The 22098-nt window shown below is 52.4% G+C and overlaps 2 protein-coding genes across 4 annotated transcripts in view; one reads left to right on the top strand and one right to left on the bottom strand.

Annotated features, from left to right (window-relative positions):
- Nucleotides 1-235: 235 nt before the first annotated feature.
- On the top strand, nucleotides 236-4336 carry GDF7 (growth differentiation factor 7). The gene is made up of 2 exons (XM_060169720.1): nucleotides 236-626; nucleotides 3378-4336. Exons 1-2 carry the CDS (start codon nucleotides 236-238, stop codon nucleotides 4334-4336), a joined length of 1350 nt encoding a protein of 449 aa, XP_060025703.1.
- Nucleotides 4337-15741: 11405 nt separating this feature from the next.
- LDAH (lipid droplet associated hydrolase) overlaps nucleotides 15742-22098 on the bottom strand; it is a 96156-nt gene continuing 89799 nt past the window's right edge. For 2 of the 3 annotated variants that reach the window (XM_060169672.1, XM_060169674.1), the window contains one exon: nucleotides 20054-20755. In XM_060169672.1, the coding sequence (XP_060025655.1) occupies nucleotides 20564-20755 (192 nt within the window). In that variant the 3' untranslated portion in view covers nucleotides 20054-20563. Of the gene's footprint in view, nucleotides 17310-20053; nucleotides 20756-22098 lie in introns of those variants that run through there. The other variant, XM_060169673.1, reaches the window with a different exon arrangement.

Here is a 22098-nt window from a genome sequence, read left to right as displayed (position 1 = left end):
AGGAGGCTCCGGCCCCGGGCTCAGCGTTAGGCCGGAGTAGGGGGCGCGGCGCTGCCGCTCGAGTGTTCAGCAGGGGGCGCTGCTCCGGGCGTTGGGCGGGGGTGGGGTGGGAGAGGGGGGGCCGCAGCTTACTGCGCACACTTCCCCCATTATTAAACACTATGTTCAAAAGGCGCCGGGGGACTTCCCGAAGCCACGGAGCCCGCGCCGCCCGCCCGCCTGGCCCTCGGAGCCCATGGACCTGAGCGCGGCCGCCGCGCTGTGCCTCTGGCTGCTGAGCGCTTGCCGCCCCCGCGACGGGCTCGAAGCGGCCGCCGTGCTGCGAGCGGCGGGGGCAGGGCCGACCGGGAGTCCGGGGGGCGGCGGCGGCGGCGGGAGGACCCTCGCCGCGACTGCGGGCGCCTCCGCTGCCCCGGCCGCCGCGGCTCCCGGGCCCCGCGCCGCGCGCCGCGCCGCGGGCTCCGGCTTCAGGAACGGCTCAGTGGTGCCGCACCAATTCATGATGTCGCTTTACCGGAGCCTGGCCGGGAGGGCTCCGGCCGGGGCAGTCGCCGCCTCCACCTCGGGTTCTGGCCGCCACAGCCGCGCGGACACAATCACCGGCTTCGCAGACCAGGCGACCCAAGGTACTCACACCTCCACTGCGCTAGTCCATCCTGTCGGGTCCTAGGCTGAGGTCACCGCCGGAGCCTTGTCCCGGCACCATTCCATTCGGGGGGCCTTGGTCCCCGCATATCCCAGCCTCAGGTGTTAGAAAGTTCGCCGAGGCCCACGCACCCGAACCCGCAGCGCCTGGACTGTGGCTAGAGCCGCGGCAGCTTGCGGGGCCCGGCCCCGGAGAGCTGAGCCCGTCCCTCTGCCGGGCTGCCCGGGCCCTGCCGGCCGGCGGGTCCCCTCGAGGAGGCAGGCTGTTTTGGAGATCCGGAGAAGCAAGGAGGGGGTCCGGCCCAGAGGGACTGCGCAGTGGTGGTGGCGGCGGCTGCTTCGTTGCTCTGCAGTTCCCAGTCTTGCGGGGGGCCGTACAAACTGGGGGAAATGAGGAGAATGCGGGACACAGCAGGCATCAGACTAAAGTAAATGGTTCTGGAGAGGCTGGTGGCACCACCAGGTATGGGGAGGGCCCTTCTAAGCAGGCTGCGTCTGGGTAGAGGTGTGTAGCTATGGGTGCCTGCCTTGTGCTAGGCCCCTGGGGGAGCCAGAGGTGAAGGACTCCGGTTGTGTAGAGAGGAGAGGAGGGCCAGCGACGCTGCAGGAATGCAGGCTTCTCTGGGACCAAGTACCCCACCTTACTCCACCCTGAGCCCTCCAAAGGTAGGACTTAGGTGAGACTGTGGTGGTCGGTGAGTGTCATCTGGATTTTATTAATCTCTATTGAAGCCATTAAAACAGACAGATAGGGAAAATTTAACTAATTTCAGGAGGAAATGCAAGTAATTTTGGCCTTAACTCTATCCAGCCAGAGACCCAGAATGGAAGGCAGAAAGGAAAGAAAGGCAAATAGGGCCGGAAAGTTAAGTGCTGCTGCAATCCAGGTCCTGCCTGGGAGCCACTGGGGGTTGTATATGCCCGACCCTAGCTGGGAAAGCAGGTAGAGGCGGGGCAGAGATCAAATCTCTCGCCCCCTCCAACATACACATAACGTCTACACAGACTGCTTTATCTGGGATACAGGGGCATCCTGGGCCCAAATGGCCTCATAGTCTGGTGGGAACTTTCAAGCATTCTCTGAGGGCCTGGCATGCATCCTGGATGGGATGCTAGGGTACTCATAGGGAGCCCAGGTCCTGGTGTACAGAGCCAGGGAAGGCCCCAGTCCTAATTCTGCAGAGTGGGCTCCCAGCTGTGGGAGAGGTGAGATGTGCAGGGCCCTAAGCTTGTAGAGGCACCAGATGTTCTTTCTTAGGTCGAGTTAGGCCTTCAGTGGTCTCAGCCTGAGCTGAATCCTTTCCTGGGGAGCTCTGCTTGGTTGGCAAGGCTAGTAAGGCCGCCTCTCCTTCCTCTCTCTGGAGGGAGAGGATGCAGGGGCAGCATCTCAAAGCTGAGAGGGGCTGCAGAAGCTCAGAGAAAGTGTGGCAGCGAGCAAGCCCTTGGGAGAAAGCACGGGGGAGGGGTGGGGAGCACTTGCCCAGGGCCTCTCCTGCTTCCCTCTCCACCCTGAGCCTCAGCTTGGAGCAGGGCTGCCTGAGGTCACCGCAGCACCCAGACTTCAGACCCCAGGAGTCGATGGCATGGCATCTGTGGTTGGTGAGCAAATCTCCAATAGTGGGGGGAGTGTGCACAGTCTCTTCGCGTTTGGGGCAAAACGAAACCATATGACCTTCTTCAAAGGGAGCTCCTTATCTGCTGCTTGGTGGAATTTCAACTCTTTTTTCCTTTCTGAGCCCCAAAAGAAAAAAGTGCCCACAACCAGAAGTAAAATCCCAAAGCCCGAGTTGAGTCATAACGGAGGGAAAGAATAAGTCTGCGAGGGGACCAGAGGGTACTGGCGGGGAGACCTCACTCGGTTCGCTGCCCTCACTGCAGCAAGGCAGTCCCGGCTGCCTCAAACCCTTCCCAGAAGGTTGCTTGCGCTCCTTTGCCGCCTTTCCCCTCCGTCGGAGGTGGCGGAAACACTGGGAGAAGCTGAGCCTGGAGTTCCCCATCGCGACCAGGGGCTGAGCCGGGCCCCTAATCTGGGCCTCAGTTCCCCTTCAGCAAAGCGAGGAGGCTGGAGGCACTAAAGGGTTTCTGCAGCCCTGAGGGCGCGTTCCCCTTCTAGGCGAGCCCCCGCCTGCATGGGAGATCGTGGCCGGCTGGAATGTCCAGGCTGGGCTGGGGAAGAGAGGTAGCAGAAGCAGTTTACAGGGGACAAGAATTTTCCGTTTTCGCACAACCGGGACTCCGAGGCTCTCTTGGCGGCTAAGAAGGGCCATAACCAGCAGTCCCCTTACCGCGGCCGGCCTGGCCTCCAGGTCTTGAAGAGGCGCACGACCTCTGATGCGCCCACCGGGCCTTCTTTCTGCCAGCGGCTGAAAATCTGGCCTCCGACCTCGTCTTCGAAAACCCATGACTCTGGGGCAGGCAGTGGACTGTAGTGGCCTTAAGTCTTGGTCTCGGGTGAGGAGGTGCGTTCAGTTGATGTCCGTGGGTTGTCGGAAATCGTTTGGCTCGATGAACGAAAACCCAGATCCAGATAATCTGAACCTAAGGCTCTCTTTCTTCCGGACCAGGCTGGCGGCTTTCCGGCTGGAGCCGAGACGCCCGGTCAGGCGCCGGCTCCAGCGAGCCTTGTTCTCACGTCCAGGGTAGTTGCTATTTGCAGTTAGGAGGCCCCGTGGCCAGGCGTGCCGGCTTCGCTCTCACACCGCTCTTTCTCTGTCTCTGCCCGTCCCCGGCAGACGAATCGGCAGCGGAGACCGGCCTGAACTTCCTGTTCGACGTGTCCAACCTTCCCGACGCCGACGAGGTGGTGGGCGCGGAGCTGCGTGTGCTGCGACGCGAGTCTCCGGAGCGGGGCCCCGGCAGCGCGACCCTCCCGTTGCTGCTGCTGTCCACGTGCCCCAGCGCCGCGCGCGCGCCGCGCTTGCTGCATTCCCGGGCCGCCGAGCCCCTGGACACCGCGCGCTGGGAGGTGTTCGACGTGGCGGACGCCTTGCGGCGCCACCGCCGGGAGCCGCGCGCCACCCGCGCGTTCTGCCTCTTGCTGCGCGGAGTGGCGGGTCCCGCGCCGGTCCCACTGGCACTGCGGCTGCTGGGCTTCGACTCGCGGGGCGGAGGCGGAGCGGCGGCGGAGGAGCGCGCGCTGCTGGTCGTCTCCTCCCGCACGCAGAAGAAGGAGAGCCTGTTCCGAGAGATCCGCGCCCAGGCCCGCGCGCTCTGGGCCGCACTGGCAGCGGAGCCGCCGCCGGATCAGGGACCTGGCATGGGGTTGCCGACGGCGGTCATCGGCGGCCGCAGGCGGCGGCGGACGGCGTTGGCCGGGACTCGGGCAGCGCAGGGCAGCGGCGGGGGCGAGGGCCGGAGCCACGGGCGCAGGGGCCGGAGCCGCTGTAGCCGCAAGCCCCTGCACGTGGACTTCAAGGAGCTGGGCTGGGACGACTGGATCATCGCGCCGCTGGACTACGAAGCGTACCACTGCGAGGGCGTTTGCGACTTCCCGCTGCGCTCGCACCTTGAGCCCACCAACCACGCCATCATTCAGACACTGCTCAACTCCATGGCGCCGGATGCAGCGCCGGCCTCCTGCTGCGTGCCCGCGCGCCTCAGCCCCATCAGTATCCTCTACATCGACGCCGCCAACAACGTGGTCTACAAGCAATACGAGGACATGGTGGTGGAGGCGTGCGGCTGCAGGTAGCATGCGGGCCAGGCCGGGCCAGGGAGGGGGCAGCCGCGCCACCAAGGACTCCCCGCTGAGAGCAGCTTCGGGCCGAGCCTGTCACCTAGCGTGGCTGCGTGTCGGAGTCTGGCCCGGCGGCCGCACGGAGGAGGAAGAGCGCACGTTCACACACCAACACTCACACCCACACACTTCGTCACTCATGCGCACGTTTACGGTGGAAGCATCCGAAAGCCCTGGGAAGAGATGACCTTGACGCTACCGAATGTCACAGTCATGTGTATTTTGCAAACAGATCACCATTGCGCCCACCGCCCCCTTTTGGGGGGAGGATGGCTTTGCATTGCTGTTACAGTAACCGGCACCAAATCGGGTAGAAACGGGTTAGGGAATTGGGGGCTTCAGCATGGGGGAGCTAAAGGGATACTTGAGTCTCATTTCACCCCTTTTTGTTTCCGGCTGAGTGTGGGGCACGGCCCGCTGGGGGGCAGAGTTCCCGGTGTTGCACCTGAGACCGACGGAAGGGCTGTAATGCCCTTTCCGAAGGCTTGCGTTGCATCGGGGCCATTTATTCTGGGGAGGAACCGCTGCAAAAGGCCTTATCTTTTTCCTCGAACTTTCAAAATCTAACATTCTCCCAGTTTTGAAAAGGAACATTTGTCGGAAAGACTGCATTGTGGAGCTTCCCAGATCTCTGCAACGGTCAGCACCACCTTTTTAAAAAAAATACAAATTCCAATTGGGAATGATCTAGAAAGTGGAAAGAAAATTTTCGGAGGGGGGAGGTGAGATGGGGGAGAGGTTTTAAAGCGCCAGTCTGACCTGACATGTCATCGGGTCGGGGGTGCGCGGCATCTGTCAGTTTCTGCAGCTCCTAAGCTGGGTAGACCGCGGTGTCCGCAGTGCCTTGGGGGCGCGCAGGAGGAAGCTAGTGCAATGTCTGGGGATGGGGAAAGGGGGCGCTATGGCTTTCCCTAGAGACCTGCCAGGAGGTTTTCCTAAGGAGCTGGGAGGAGGCTCCTAGGGTTTGAAGGAGGCCCGGAGGTGTCCTAGGGCGGACTCCTGCAGAGGACTGGGGCTTGTCTGCCGGGTAGGCACAGCCCCCTCCAAATGGTGCCCTCGAGTGGCCAACACGTGCTTGTGCTTTGCTATCAAGGCTGTGTCGGCTTTGACGTGCTTTCACTGTATTGTTGCTGTGGTTTTTGGCAGTGCGATAGTAACGGGAAGCGAAGCCACACAAAAGTGCTTTTGTGAGATTTCAACTCCCCACAACCCAGTGGTTCAGAGCAGGAGGCAGGTCGGCCCCTCCCCTACTTGCTCCGTGGACGGGCATCTGCAGCTCGGCTGCTGTGGCCCCTTTAGAAGGGTGGTGGTATGGGGGCCGGAGGTGGAAGCCTATCCCCCAGTCTCTGTATTTTGCTCCCAGGATTCTTGCTGATGGTGGGAGTGTCTGCCATGTAAAAGGGAGGTCGAACATGCCAGATTTCGTGGTCCTGTTTGGTTCATTTCTGCCTGGGAGTCCTCTGTGGCCTGTGTAAATGGTTGGGAGAGGGAAGAGAAACAAGTTGGATTCCACCTGTCTGGGGCTCCGAGGGCTTCCTTGAGAAACCCTGCAGCCCTCCTGGGTCCTCCCGTTTACGGCTGTGCTGGGCTTTCTCCTTTAGGGTCCCCAAGAGGCATTCATCTTGCCCTTCTTGTCTTGGATGCTAAGGTCCAAGACAATTTATACAAATTTTAATTCTCAGTGATTACACTCTTAAGAGAGAAAGAGAAAGTTGAAAGATTTAGATACAGCTAATTTATTTAAGGGTCCCACCTGAGTCCTTTTTATCCTTTAAAGTTCCCCCAAAGGAGAAGAAAGCACACTTATAATGTGAATTTATATGCTGTGGCTATGTGAGTAGCTATACATAACCTGAAAATGCAACAGTCTCTTCAGGTTAAAACGAACAAATAACACAATCCCAAAGTGGCTTCCCTCCGATTTCAATGACTGGGCAAACATTTACGAATTTTGCCAGGGAAGCCGCACTCTCCTTTTCTAAACTATGATTTCAATAATAATTGCATGGTGATTGCTCTGATACCTGTCATAATGAAGAATTTTTTAAATGGCACTAAAGTATTAAAAGATGTGGTATTAGAAGTTTTAGAAAGGGAGCTGAAAAGCTATAGCTAAATATTATTTTGGAGAAATTCTAGGCTATATAATATCTTTGGACAAAAGCAAACATTTGATGCTTTTTTAGTGACTAGGAAAAACAATCTGGAGGAAGAAATGTCTTGATTTAGCCTGAGCTTTTTATGGCGGGAAAAAAATGTTCATTTTCTGTTTCCTCTGTTGACTTGCTTCTCCCAAGGGGCGTTGTAAATGACGGCGGAAGGGGGCATCTCCCTGCATCTTGAGTCCAGGCAGCACCCCTGGATGGGGAACACTGTCCTTGGTCAGTGACGGTTCCTTCGATGGCCCCTTATGCCCTCAGTGTGTTATCACATAAAAGGAATGCCTCCTAGATCTCCTCCAGAGCTGCATGTAACCACCAGGGACCACTGTGGCCCATCTCAGGCTTCCGGCGTCTCAGAGTTAAAAGCAGGTGAATGGAGGGGATGGTGTGCTGCACTTTGTAAAAAAGACAGCAAAAGGGCCATTACGTGTGGAGGCAGACAGGTTTTTGCTGCAGAGCTGTGGTTTGAGTAGCTTTGTCAAGATGTGGAGAAGCGTGTTCCGCCCGCACAGTTGGTAGTGCCGTGTACCGTCTGTCTGTCTTCTAGACACCAGGGGGCAGGGCCGAATCACCCAGCTGGAATCTCCCATCCCCATGGGTGAGAGAGCTGGCTGTTGACAATCAGGGACGGAGTGTGTCAGGACTGCGAGCGAAGGTGGCTCTCCCCATCTCACCTGTGGTCACCAACGTATTCCTCTCAGAGTAAATCACATTTTCCATTTTGCTGGGGGAGAATCTTGTACTGCTAGTTGAGATCATTCAAACTACTCTTCCTGCTAGAGAGGGAGGGTTGGCATCCCTGGCTGGGGAGCACAGGGCAGGCCAGCTGGGGCCCTCAGGGGGTTGGTGCCAGGTGTGTCAAACACCCAGGCAGTCTGGTCACTGCTGCTTGAAGCCAGACTTCTGCACCAAGGGCGACCCTTGCCCTGGCAGGTGGCAGTGCCCACCGATGCCGCAATGCTTGTCTGGCTGAATTCTGGCTTTCCAGTCAGGGGGCTGGGTCCTCCGGAGAGGGTGGCAGGCTTTGTCAGCTTAGCTTGGGGAAGCGGGCTTGAGCTGTGCCATTCATCGTGTACACGCTCCCCTTCGCCCTCCTGTCCTGGCATTTTACTGCTAACATGGCACGGGAGGGAGAAGAGGAGTGGATTGTGTGATTGGCGAGTCACCCGTCAAACCCCAGTGCGATGACTTCCCTCTTGACAGCTCTCGGAGGTGTCGGCCGGAGTAGAAACCTCGCTTCTACCAGTGCTCAAGGGAGTACCGAGCACCTTGTGGATGTGATCCCAGTGTAATTCAAACCCTACAAGTCACTTATCCTGATCTCAACTTCATTCAAACTCAAAGCAGAAAATAGCTATGGACTGTAGACGGATCTTCTTAAAGCAGGGAGAGGAACTGAATGCTTTTCAAGAGCAGCTTGTGCAGAGTCAGACTCTTCCCCTCTTGAATGTGCTCTCCAGAAAATCCAGTGAGAGGAAGAGAAAGCACTGCAGCCGTCTCTGGGCCACAAACGATTCTCAGGACACAGAACCTCCTGCAGGTCCGGAAAGCAGGGCTGGCTCAGTGGGGCATGCCGGGTGGGCTGGGAGGCTCTGGAAGGCAGCAGTTAGAAGGGGCCAGGGGCTGGCATCGTCCTCTCAGAGAGGGCCTGGCCTGGGCAGGGAGGAGTCAGCGGCTGAGTGAACCTAACAGCTAGAGGACAGTGGGAATGGGAGGCAGCTAGACCCCTCTGAGGGGCTGTGGGTGGCGCTGGCGGCCGAGCCCACCATGGCCTCCTCACGCCCAGGACTGAACTGCCCCACCCGGCACGGCCACCGCAGGAAGCCCGCTCCACAAGGCATCTCTGCAGAAGCCACCGCCCTGCTCAGAGCTTCAACTTCTGCTCCTATAAAATGAGGAGCGCTCAGGTCCCGTGGTTCTGGGATTCTCCTTTGTCCCCAGAGCCCACTGACGTCATTCAAAGGCAGAGCAGATGTGACTTTCTGGAGAAGGTTCCCTCAGAGCCAGTCCCAGAGCCGCTCTCACAAGTGCTGCAGCTTTTGCCTGTGTGTGTGTGTGTTCATTACACTCTTAGCCTTTGCTGGTGCTTCCTGGATGGTGCTTTGATTTCCCCCTGGGGCAAGGCAGGCACGGGGGAGGCCACGATCTTGCTGGGGGGGGGGCGGGTTGGTTAGGGCTCAGCTCACCAAAGTCACGACCTTTCTCACGTTGTGTCCCAGCTGAGGGGCGCTGCCAGCGCTGCTTGAGTTCTGCCTGGACTCACACGGGGTGGGTAGAGCCGCACTCGGTCTTGGGCAGGCGCCCACGCTGCTCGTGCCTCTGTGGGAGCAGAGGAGAGAAGAGGCTGTGCCTTGTTGGCGAGCCGGACTGTCCCAGAGTCCCTGGATGAGGCAAGCCAGCCCGTCTGAGGATGAACTGCTCCGCCAGGCCCCCACCCGCCCCTCAGCTACCTCCCTGCCATGCCCGTGTCCGACCCAGCTGCCGGGGCTGCTACCCAGGGCCAGGTACCAGAGAGCTACTCTTTCTCTTCTTTTCTAGGCCCTGGAAAATGGTGGCAGAGTTAAACACTAAGGAACGCTAGAAAGGAGGGGGCAAAAAGATGTTACTTCTGATTTTTCAGATAGCTCGGCCTTCGGTACCTGGAGCCTTCTGGGCCTTTACTGGAGCAGGCTTCTTCCTCCCTTTTGTTGTCCTGGACTTTAATCTGTGCCCAGAGCTGAAAACTGCACGAACAGTTAACTTGCAAAGAGGCGTTAGGCAAGAGAAGCCTGTTCTTTCCAGGAGGGCCACCATCGCAGCCTTGCAGAGAGCCACCTGCCTGGACGCAACTGCAGGGAGAGGGGTGGAAGTCAGCCTAGTCAGTCAGCGGGGGTGATCGAGGATTTGACCTTTGCGGCACGGGCTGGTCACTCATTCAGGGCTGCTGTCTGCTCGGGCCGTTTGTGCACCCAGAGCTCAGCCTCTTCCCACCCGCCCCGCAACTGCCGGCACCCTGGGTGCCCCAGGCCTGGGGCTTAGCCATAGGCAGTGTTCGCGTTGGGGCTTCATGGCAGCAGCAGCGGCTACAGCAGAGCCATCCAGGCCTCCCAGGGTGGAACCGAAGGGTGTGAGGTCGTTGAAAAATTAGTTTGCATTTCAAGTCATGCTTACAGTTGTTGAAAAGTACAAATGCATCCCCAGAGCAGCGCAAGCAGTGAGTGGTGGTCCGCTTTTTTGTCTGTGCAGACCTCCCGGGAGCGGTCCTGCAGGGCCCTTCTAGTACATTCTAGTATATACTGTGTGTGCCGGCAGAAGAAAGGACTGGCTTCTCTCACACGCACCCCCCTCCAACGTAAGAGGGCTGCAGTGTTCGCAGACGCTTCCAGAGAGGTGTTTCTGCAGGCAGGTAAGTCTGTAAGCAGGGCAGCTTAGCCTGCTGGTGTATGAAACACAGTTTTCACTCTTTTTTCCTGATGAACTTCCTCCTGCTAGTTTAGGGCAGTGCAGAAATTTTTATCTTCTTTCTAAGTCAGTAATGAGATGTGAAATAAATTGTCTAAAATACACGGAGAAGCTTCTGATGGTCAAGTCCCAGGCACCTTTAGGCCTGGTGGCACAGTGTAGCTTTTGTATTTCTTTTTCACTGTCTTTTAAGATGCAGGCAAGCAGGAGTGTGGTGGCGCTGTGATTGGAGATCTGGCCGGGCGGGGGCGGGCCAGGGGCTGTCTCCTTTGCAGCCACTTCTTTTCGTCTCTGTGCTGTTCCACCTGACCAGCGGTTATTGCATCTAGAGGCGGGGCGAGGTGTCTGCTCCCAGCCTGGACTCTGCTCAGACACTTCCAGAATCTAGAACCTCAGCTGAGCCTTCTGGGGCTGAGGTGTGCTCGTGGCTGACCGGGACCAGACCCCCACCCTGCCAGGCTTATTCACAGGAGTCCTGCAGAATTAGAGGTAAACACAAACCCGTCGGGAGCACACAGGCTGAACCTCCCTTGAGCACGTTCCCTGGGCCGCAGGATGGGGAAGGGCAGCCTCTAGCTGGTGGTTCAGTGCAGCTGCACACAACTTGTGCCTGTTGTACATTCTTTCTGATTAGCTTGCTTTCTCTCAGACCTCTCACCCCTGAGCGGCCCTCACCCGGATTTTTCAGTGGGGTGAGTGGGTCTGAAACGCACTGACAAGGTGTGTCAAAGGCCTTTCCTTGTCTGCATGTTTATCTCTGAGTGACTGAAGGCTGCCAAGGGCAGAAAAAGATGCACGTATCCCCGTGACTCAGGGCAACAGCAGCTTGGCTTGAGGTGAGCAGGCTGGCTTGAGGAAGGGGTGCACGCACGAGTCGGGCTTATTTCTTTGCAACTTATATTTCCGGGTCAGGACCTGTCAGAGTTAGAGCAAAGTCAGCCATTCAGCATTCTGTTTAGGAAGTGATGATACAGTTCAGGGAGAAAGCAAGCTCGTGATAAAATGTGTTTTCTGGCTGGGAAGTACTCAAGTTCCAAGCCAGGAACAGAGGCTCTGGAAAGGGGAACTTCTCGGTCACGCTCCACCTGGATCAATCATGGATTGAATACGAGCATCCTTAGAGTAATTGTTTTGTTTCTGGTGTTTCACTTTATGCTGTAGTGCGAACAGCTTTTATGTTCTTTACGACAAAGAATCATAATCGAGTCACTTTAGGTCTTTTAGCTGCAAATATTTCACCCCAAATGAAAAGTTAATGATTTTTTACAAGGATTTTTTTTTTAACGATTTTTACTTGTCCTTTAGCAGATGACAATAGGGGATTCTGAAAAGTTTGGATAGAATTTTTTTTTTAATATATGAAGAAGCAGTTCTTCTCACCATGAAGGCTTCTGCAGAAGTCCTGCACCAGCTTACCTGCGGTGCTGTTTAAGCGGGCCCTGGGTGGACAGCGGCATCTGACGTGATGGGCACCCTGCCCCTTGACAAACACACACACTCCAAACTCCAATACTGTGATTTTAAGGAAATGGGCAAAACTCGAAGTGACGGTGATGCCATCACAGCTCAATGACACGCCATTCCCTCAGCAGCTGAAGACAAAATTAATTATTTGGGGGGAGAAGTCCCTTTCATTTTGCAGTGACACTTAGTGTTTCTCAGCTTGGCTTGGGAGTAAGGTGGGAAAGAGGGAGAGGTTTTTAAACTCATTTAACACAAGCTGGAATCTCCTTTGTCACCTGTTTTCCAGCTCTGGTTCGGCCAGGGCAGAACTCTGAGGCTTGGGGGCTGGAGATCGGGCCAGCTCCCTGCTGCCCTGCTTGGCCACTTGGGCAGTGCAAGCTGACGTCGTGAACGCTGCCCCCGTGCCCAGGCCGGCCAGCAGGGAACTCTTCGAGGGCAGGTACAAATCCACTGTGTATATGTATTCTCAAATTTAAATAGATGTATATAATGAAATGTAAATGAACTGTAAAACAACCGTCTCTATTTTTCTTGACAATGATATAGCAATATATATTTGTTAAACATGCTTGCATACTCTTCATTAACCATTTTAATATTTTGTACAGATAAGTTGATTAAATATTTTATTGATAAAACTGCTCCTGACTGGTCTTTAAAGAACTACTTTTTGAGATCCGGCCTTCCCATGTTAAGAACAGCCAGCCAGCCACTGAGGCGTTAGGAGTGACTGCATTGAAACAGGGGTTCCGGGCCCATGAGTCTTTAAGCTAACCACTCCCCCTTGAAACACCTCAGGGTCTAAGTCCAGGAGGACGGGGGCCCCAGGCATGGGGCTGCTGCTTCCTGGGTCTTTGTGACTGGTGTGACACTGCATAGGACGCTGTGCAGCCCCATAGCGTATGAAGACACTGCATGGGAAGGTAGAAGAATCCAGCTTGGGTTCGGGGGAGAAGAGGCCAAAATGCAGTGGAAAACATTTTCTCTTTGGAAAACGAGCACTGGCGTTTGTCATGAGTGATCGTTGCCATTCCAAGCGCAGTGTGAGTGGAAAGGTTTTCTGTTTTCAGACGTATCGAGCTGCTGCAGGATCTAGAAAGCCTGAGCACTTCCACTCTGGAGGCTGCACAGTTGTGCCTTTGAATTCCAGTGGCAGAAGCCCAACTGCAGCAGCGTCCTCTGCGAGGCCAATTACATATTCTAGGGAAACCAACAAAGTCCTACAGCGAATTTGGCAGGATACCTTTGCTCAGTATTCTTCTGGACAAGTACAAAGATCTGTGCTGTGTGATGCTGTCTTGGCTCCTTCAGCATCTCTCCTAGACCAGGCAAGAGAGGACCGATCACACAGCCTTCCACTGCTGCCCTGGCTCTCACACCTGTTTCCTATAGTTGAAGGAGAAAGCTATTTCATCTGTTCCCATCACTCCTAGACCAGGCAAGAGAGGACCGACCACACAGCCTTGCACTGCTGCCCTGGCTCTCACACCTGTTTCCTATGGTTGAAGGAGAAAGCTATTTCATCCGTTCCCATCTCTCCTAGACCAGGCAAGAGAGGACCGACCACACAGCCTTGCACTGCTGCCCTGGCTCTCACACCTGTTTCCTATGGTTGAAGGAGAAAGCTATTTCATCCGTTCCCATCTCTCCTAGACCAGGCAAGAGAGGACCGACCACACAGCCTTGCACTGCTGCCCTGGCTCTCACACCTGTTTCCTATGGTTGAAGGAGAAAGCTATTTCATCCGTTCCCATCTCTCCTAGACCAGGCAAGAGAGGACCGACCACACAGCCATGCACTGCTGCCCTGGCTCTCACACCTGTTTCCTATGGTTGAAGGAGAAAGCTATTTCATCCGTTCCCAAGTATTTCTGGGAGAGGATAAGTGGTGGAACAGCAGTTGTGGGAAGATGGCAAGGACTTGCCCTCACTAATGACTTGTCACCAGGATCACCTCCTCTGGGATATGGATCGGGCCAGTGTGACACACCTTTTCGCAGAGCGATGGCAGCACACGTCCGCTGTAATCCAGTGTTCCTGCAGGGTGTTAATGCCTGTCCCCTTGGTCATGTGTCCTGCTCTGGTGAAAGGTAAATCAAGAAAGTCTGCTCCCCTTTTGCTTCTTACTTTCATTACTACCAAATAAAGGAGTCTCTTTCTTTGGGATAAAAATGCACCTTGTAACTAACTCACTTGGCAGGTTGCTGTAAACATAAAAGCTTTATGACTCTGCCATTGAAAAGCGTACAGTCTTACATTGCTTTGCTTTAACGATCCTTGGTCAGTTCTTCATTTTCTTATTTTTCACTCTCCACTTGACCTACCCTGGAATTCTGTGGTTGGAGGAGTACACTTTCAGTTGAGAAGGGCTAGTTACAAGGAGAAAGGAAAGTCAGGGGTGGCACTTAAAATTTTATCCTATTTCCCGAATACTGATGCAAGACGGTCTATACGCCCTGCACAGACTGATGCTAAAAGGAGGCGAAGATTGACTTCTCCGCTCCCCCGGCCCTGGTGTGCCCTGGAATGCCCGCTCTCTGCTCACTCCAAGGCAGGTCAAAGCAACGATGCCACCAACTGCTGCCCTGCTGAGGTGCAGAGCTGCCTGACCTGGTTGTGGATGCCTTGTGCTCCTGTATCCCTGGGAAGCTCTTCTACTCAGAAGGAACAGTGATCTGGGGAGAAACTCATCCGTTGTGATGTGTCACCAGTGTGCAGCCACCGACTGTGAGGCTGGGGGCGTCTGCTGAGCCCTAATCGCATGCAGGTGCATGGCCCTGCAGCCGCGGCCAGCGGGAGGAAGCCCAGATGTTCTGCAAAGCCCGACGAGAGTGGGTTTGCAGAGGTGGGATCCTGGTTCCTCTGTGAGGGAGGGAGGCCCTGCAGGTGCACCGCACTCCTGGCTGTCATGGACGCCCAGTCACAGGGTCACATTCCCATCCCCGGGAAGAGGAATTTTCCCATAGACTCACCCAGCAAGGAAGTCTGTCCCAGTGTGGGGAGGTCAGCACAGCCCCTCTGCCAGAGTGTCTGAGGAATGCGATACAAAATGAAAACGCTCTGCTGTCCCGGAGCGGGCTCTCGTGTATTGTTGCTGTAATTCCCACTTGGGGTGTTACACAGGGTTAGTGCTCAACAAGTAATAACCGCATACTTGGTAGTTGCTAATACCCAAACTCCAGAGGTTTTCTAATCATAGAAGAATGGAAGTAACAGTTGCAGCCGGATGGGCTGAAGAATGGGCCGCGACGTGCCGTGGCCTTGCTAGTGCCAGGTAGTGAACAGTCTCTGTCCTGGAATCTGTCTGACCCAACTGTGCAGAGCAAGGCTGAGGAAATGCTTAAGGGATAAAACAGCAAGTCCATGTCATACAGCCAGTTACATATTCAGTTTTGAGGGACAAGGAGTCCCAGCGATGTGATTCCCTGCTGGTCTGACTGAGGGAACTGTATTTCTGGAGACGTTGCCTATTAGGCAACCTATGCTATGTTGCTGCCTATGGCAGGAACTTTTATTAATTTAGGAAACAATATTTATTGACTGTTCTGTGTGACAGCCCTATTCTATAAGCCCTGAGAACAGAGAGGTGACTAAGATACAAGTCCCATCTCCTAGGACTCTCTTTTTAAGGGCAGGAAGGAGTGTTGATAGTGGGGCAGGGAGGATAAAAATCTAATTCCTGAAATAATGGCAAGTACTTCAATAGAGACATGACCAGGGGACTGTGAGGGTTCAGACGGAGGGAGGGAGGGAGGGGGAGAGATAGAGACAGACAGACAGAGAGACAGAGACAGAGAGACAGACAGAGAGACAGAAAGAGACAGAGAAACAGAGAGACAGAGACAGACAGAGAGACAGAGAGAGACAGAGAGGACAGAGAGACAGAGACAGACAGAGACAGAGAAACAGAGAGACAGAGGACAGAGAGAGAAACACAGAGACAGAGAGAGAGACAGAGGACAGAGAGACAGAGAGAGAGGACAGAGAGAGACACAGAGGACAGAGAGCGAGACAGAGAGAGGACAGAGACAGAGAGACAGAGAGAGAGGACAGAGACAGAGAGAGAGGACAGAGACAGAGAGACAGAGACAGAGAGAGACAGAGAGAGAGGAGAGAGACAGAGAGAGGGAGGACAGAGAGAGACAGAGACACACACAGAGAGAGAAGACAGAGAGAGAGAGAGGACAGAGAGAGACAGAGACAGAGAGACAGACAGAGAGAGAGAGAGACAGAGAGAGAGGAGGGGGGGAGAGAGAGAGAGAGAGAGGCCACTCTGTGGGGCAGAAGCGGTTGTATTTTGGGGAGGGGTCGAGGCACAGGCACTCTCAAAGCTGGAGCGGTTGATCCCAAAGGTTCAGGGCACAGCACAAGTTTGGAGGAACAGAGGGAAGTAAGTGCGTCTGGAGCACCCGGTGGCCGTAGCAAAGCTGCCAAGACCGGAACGCGGGACTCAGCCCCCGCTCTGACCCGCACAGGCCGCTGCCTGATACGCACCCCGCACCCCAAAGCCGCATCTGTTGTATCCTCTGTTCTTCTGACGCTACTCAGTTGTTCCCAACGCTCTCCTCTTCCCTTCCCCTGACAACCTCGCCTTCGCCTGCCCTCGCGTGACCCCTTCCCCAAGCCTCCACTCCTCTGGCCGTCTGCCCGCTGTCCCCTTCAGGAGGCAACACGGTGCGTGGGAAGGGGTGAAGCCGTGTCGCTGGGGCAGAGCCCCGCTGTCACTCAGTAGCTGTGAGGTCTTGAGCACGTCACCTGCTTGGCACCCTCATGGTAACACACGACTGTGAGGCCTGAATGAGACGCTGTGAAAGTGCAGGGTGAGCAGCACGCTCTTTCTCTGGACTTGTTCTCTTCTCTTCCAAACCCACCCAAGTTCCACCTGTCCTCCTGGCACCAGGAGCAGCCCTGCCACACCCTCCCTCCAGCAGTTTTCTCTTTACAGAACTGTGGCAACCCGGAGCCTTCCCCGGCCCTCACCGTTTTGCTCTGGAGATGCCTTCAGCCTGCTGGAGAGGACAGACCCATGTCCCCCATTGGCTCCCCACGTGGGCCACTGTGATCACTCACCTACACCTCCAGGGCACAGAGGCAGGAATCTCAGCCCCTTGGGAACGGAAATCTTTCCTGTCCTCGGCACTCCTACAGGAGAGCTTCAGCCTTAAGTCCTCAGAGATGTACTAGTTCACAGAGCACACTCAGGCCCAGGCACTGCCTGCTCCTTAAGCCCCACCCAGCAAGGAGAGGAGAAGCCCAAGGACATCTCTTCTCTCTGGCAAGAGGGGGCCAGGAACAAAGATGATGCCTCTGTTATTTAAGAAACACTTTGCTTCCTACATCTTTTCAAAGGACTATAAGCTCCTCGAGGGGATGTTTGGGTGTCCTGGGCTGCGTGTGGGAGGCCTGCAATGGCCTGGGGTCAGAAAGCTGTGTCGGGTGAGCGAGTGGCCTCCTCCTTCACCAATATGAACCAGAAACGCTGAGACGATTAGAATCAAATTTCAGGCTGGGTGAAACACTGCAGAAGCTGGGACATCGAGGAGTCTTCCATTGCACCAAAGAGAAGAGAGTGTAGAAGACAAGTTTGCTATCCTTCTCCTTTAGGTACCATTTAATAGAGCATCTACCAGGCAGGGTGCTAAATACTATATGCAAGACCTCGTTTGACCCCATTAAAGACAAACAAAAACCCTTCCGAAGTCCAAAAGCTAACGCAAGTACTTTTGTAGATGAGGGCCAGTGGGGGAGTGAAGGAGAGGGCTCGGGGAGGTTAAGCCTCTGAACATCACAAACCTCATAAATGACAGATCCAGGATTTGAACCCCAGTCTTCATTTACTTCCTAGAAGAAGTAATTCACTTTCTGTAAAAGAAGCAATAAGAGACAGATGCAGAAGGAGAGTGTATTTTTTTAAAAAGTAATTATTCGTATATATTTCAAAATCATCTCAAACTTACAAAAATGTTGCAAGAACAAAGAACTTTTTTTTTCTCTGAACCATTTGAGAGTAAATTGACATAATGCCCCATGGTTCCCTGGCACTTGTGTGTCTTCAGTACAAATAAGGACATTTTCCTACTTGTCCACAATACAACCAGTGAAATCAGAAAATTAACATTGGTCTCTTTTTCCCAGCTAATCTTCAGATCCCATTCAACGAAGTTTTGCAAACTGTCCCAACAGTTTTTTTTAATAACAAAAACATCTAATCCAGAATCAGGTATTATATTAAGTTGTTGTGTCTCCTCATGTCTGGAATTAAATTTAATTTTAATATAATGTAGGATAACGAAAAATCAAGACTTTGGAGGTCACTGGCTCTCCAAGGGTTGAGTGGAGAGGCCAATGGTGAGAGGGCTGCTGCCTTGGACACCTGGCCACGAAAAGCCACAGGGGCTGCCTCTGGAGATTCTCCCCCATGGTACAGAGCAGACTGAGAACAACTGGTCATGATTTCCAGTTTAGGCCTTTCAGTCAGCCCTAGATAATCCCTGATGAAGTTATTAAATCTTTGACAAGGGCCATTCAAGTGGCTGACCGGGATATACAGGCAGAAATGCTTCTGGAAAATGGATTTCATCCACTGCTTACCAACTTTAGTCTTTTATTTTTTATTATGATGATGTTTAATAATAATTATTATTAATATAGCCAGTCTTTATTGAGAAGATACTCTTGGTCAGGCATTGTGCTAAAGGCTTTTATTTAATCATCCCATTGAATTCTTCAACAATATGAGGTACATATTATTATTAATCCTATCTTATAAATGAGGACATTGAGGCATGGAGAAATTAGATGAAGTTGTCTAAAATCACACAGACAGTAAGACCTCCAGAGTTCACGTACCCTATCACCTCATACATATGCACGGAAACATTTTTGCTTAATTCCTAATGAAATAAAATGAACTTCAATCTCCTGAAATCTGATTCTTCCTTCTCTACAAGAAGCACTGAGAAAGTGGCTTTTCAATTTAACAGAGAGACTCTGACCCAAGTCTAACTCAGGAGGATGCTAGGATTGTACCCCTCCTCCCCCAACACACAGAGATCAGGCCAGGCAAGGTCAGAAAGTGGGGGTAAAACACTTATTTTGAAAATTCATTTGGTGCTTAGATGATAAACAGGAAATTTACTTTATCATTTTACTTCTTATCATTTTTTAAGCTCTGGTAACCTTTGGTTTATCAGACAAAATTTCATACATGTGGACTCCTGAAATAGGAAGCAATGTTGTAAGGTCACGCTAAAAGGAAAGCTGGGCGTGTTACTCTTCATTCCAGCAGCGTGACGTACCCAGTACTTGCTTAGTACTACTGAGCATCTCCTGTATGCAAGGCACTTCAAGCCATGAGACCGAGCTCCTAACATCAGATTTCTAGAAGGCTTCCCTACACAGTTGCCAATAAGGACTCTGTATGCAGCCTTGCGCCAGCGGCTTAGGCATCTACCGGCTCCTTTCCGGGGCCGAGAGCACTGCTTGCCTGGAGCGTGGCTCCTCCCCTCTGAGAAGTCATTTGCTCTGACATGGCAGCCACGCCAAAGGGTCATAACTCATACAGCGCTCACCACTGGGCTGGCACCTATCAGAGGTGAATCTTTCATCAGGGGGCTTTAGGTTTTGAGAAGAAGGACAACATCCCATTGTCCTTAAGGAACGGGACACCATGAGGGATTTCCTCTAGGAGAAAATGGAATGTTTCTATCTATCATCAACCATCTCTGCAGTCAGCGGGACTTACTGGCTCCTAAGGTCCCAGAATTGAGTCAATTTAGGGAAGGAAGCAATATTGTTAGCCTGCTGTAGGCCAGAGAACAAGTTTCTTCTTTACTGGACCTCAAGGTGCCCGGAGAGGGTGAATTCACTTAACTCAATGGGTTGTTTAGGTTCATTAGTAAAACAATTTCTTTCCAACTAACAAAACTAATGGAGAAATCACTTATGGTAATTCTCTAGTCAGCAATTTGAAGATGCCCTTTCAAAAATTACTTACTAAAAGATTTTCAGAAGAAAAGAATCATAATGTAGCTAACCATCTATCCACAATGCCTTTATAGTACTTGGTTCATTGCTGGTCCTCAGTGGAGTATGACTGAAAAATATCACAGAAGGGGCAGTTGCATGTGGCAGGTACAAGGCTGATCTGGGACAGCCTAGGGCCTCCCCACCTTGGCTCTGGAGAACAGGAGCCTGCGGGGAGCTCACAGCCAGAGCCTGCTAGCTGTCTGTGGAGGAAGGCAGAATTGGGATCCTTCAATAACTCTTATTAGTTGTTAGTTGACCAGAGGAATGACTGACGAGCCTTATTTGTTGACTACTGCAGGCAGATCGGGAAGTCACACTCCTCGGGAAAGGAGACAAGCAGTGCTTCCCCTGCCATTGGCTCTGCTGGGGCTTGTGCCACTGGCGGCCAGACAGAAGGCTGACCTGGTGGTTTGAGACATGCTGCAAGGTGGTAACAGGTGGGCTGTGCAGGCTGTCCTGATATCCAGTCTGATTCGGATGATCTCAGCCAAGACCTGTGCAAAGTTAGTCTGGGCTGATCTTCACCTTCTGTCCTTAAGAGAGACCCAGGTCCACTGCCAAGATCCACTGCTCATCACTTCCTGCTACTGGACTTGAGTGTATCCTTCTCATGATCTCACATGCTTCACATATCCGACTACACACTTAACATTCAGTGGTCTCTTACATTTTCTAGTAGGTCTTTCATAATTTTCTCTAGGGGAGCCTATTCTACATTGTAACTCAATTAAAATCAACTAAATTTAGATTTCCTTTTGTCTGAAAGGATCTTGCCTACCAAAATAAACTGTATGGTGCCACTGGGCATCTCGTGCAAACATAAGAGACTTTGTTTAGATCACTGTGTTCCCTGAGTCTTGGAAAATGTGTTGTTAATCCTGTGGAATATTGATCAACTGTGTTTATTTCAGTCTGTAGCATGGGGAGCTGGGAGCTGATAGTTTTTAAGTCAAGAGGGTCTCACTGTTTTTCTCTTCTAATATCCAACATTAAAATTAAACATTTACCTACTAAGTATACTACTTACTACTAAGTACACCTACTGCCTTTATGTACTAGCTGTCAGTGCTTGCTCCTTGTGTCAGTATTTATATTTTGGACAGATCATCCTTTAGCCAGTCAGCTACCATATCTGCCATTTCCTGGTAAAAATAGAGGATAAAATCATGAGGTATTTTTTTCTCACAGAGTCGAATATCTCCTTCTGGAAAATCTTTCTTCATGTCTTCATAGTACTCTTTTGGACACCAACCATCTATAGTACCATAGTAAAATGTAAGCTAGAAGACAAGACAAAAAAATTTATTAGAAAACACTTCCCCTCCCAACACGGATACGACACCAGCAACCTGTAATGCTTTGAAAACAGCCCCTGCACCTGGCCCTATAAGCGAGTCCCAAGGCTCCCTCCAGAGAGTGGCTCTCAAGGCAGTGAGCTTTCATGGCTTATGGGAGCGAACCTTGGCATCTGATGGAAAGAAACTCATGTAGGGAGAGCCTGGTGTGATACATCACCCATGATTCACTAAAAGGACTCGCCAGCAAAGTTGTGTATGTTGAGGTTGAGATGGACACTGGAGAGATGGCCGATGAGGGCAAGGAAGAGTTATTGAGACATAATCACTGAGTAACTAGTAACCATTCATTATGCACTTAATAGTTTTCATACAGCCACATGTAGGCATATGGGACATGTTTGTTGGATGTATGCAAAGATGAATCAGATGGACTCTGCTTCTTAATGTAGCAGATGAAATGTTATCAGAACTCTGAGTGTCTATGACATTTCTAGGAATAGGCTCCAGGTAGTAGGAGAGTGTGCTGATTCAGTGGGAAGGTGTTACAATCATACTTCAGGTGAAAGCAAGCAGGCTGGATGGAGACAGAGCTTCCTTTGAGGCATCACTAAGACGCTTATTGACTATTGATCTGTACCAATCTCTGATACACATACACACGCACATGTTCATGCATACACATATATGTATATACACATACAAATGTGTACATATGCACACATATGTGTACATATGTATGGGCACATAAGCATATATACACCACCTATGTATATATAAATATGTATATATGTGTATGTATGTGTATTTATGTGTATATATACATATACATTTATAAGCGTATACACACACACATCTTTATCTCTACGTCTAGCTCTAAGCTGCTGTTCTTCACTGAAAAACTATGTTCTACTTCTGTATTTCTGACAAAAAAAAAAACGCAACAAAAGTGAAATCCTATTCAGAAGGGCACATACTGGTAATTTCTACCAAAAACCCCCCAAAACTAAATTTTAAGGCCCCTCTGACATCTGTTATCACTGAAAACAAAGAGTTATGCCATAAGTGGCTAGTTACAGTCTCTTGTAGTTTCCATAACACACCAAATTTGTTCACTCATTCAAACACTTAATCATTAATCTATTCAGCAAATACTTACTGAGCATCTACTCTGTATTAGGAACCTGGAAAACAGATAATAAGACAGTCTCTGGGGGAGGGAGGGACTGGAGGCACCACATCCACAAGACAATTAGCCCAGATAAGGGCATCTGGTGGGAACCAGTGGGCAGGAAAGGTTCCCTAGAGCACTGATGTCCAAGTTGAGT

The sequence above is a fragment of the Lagenorhynchus albirostris genome, chromosome 13 (genome assembly GCF_949774975.1).
Source record: "Lagenorhynchus albirostris chromosome 13, mLagAlb1.1, whole genome shotgun sequence".
NCBI lineage: Eukaryota > Metazoa > Chordata > Mammalia > Artiodactyla > Delphinidae > Lagenorhynchus > Lagenorhynchus albirostris.
Note: the sequence above shows the minus strand (reverse complement) of the source record. Positions and strands in the feature narration are given on the sequence as shown.

Coding starts and splice junctions, on each gene's coding strand:
- GDF7 (XM_060169720.1), top strand. CDS start 236: ATGGACCTGAGCGCGGCCGCCGCGCTGTGCCTCTGGCTGCTGAGCGCT. Junction 627..3,377: donor CGCAGACCAGGCGACCCAAG/GTACTCACACCT, acceptor CGTCCCCGGCAG/ACGAATCGGCAGCGGAGACC.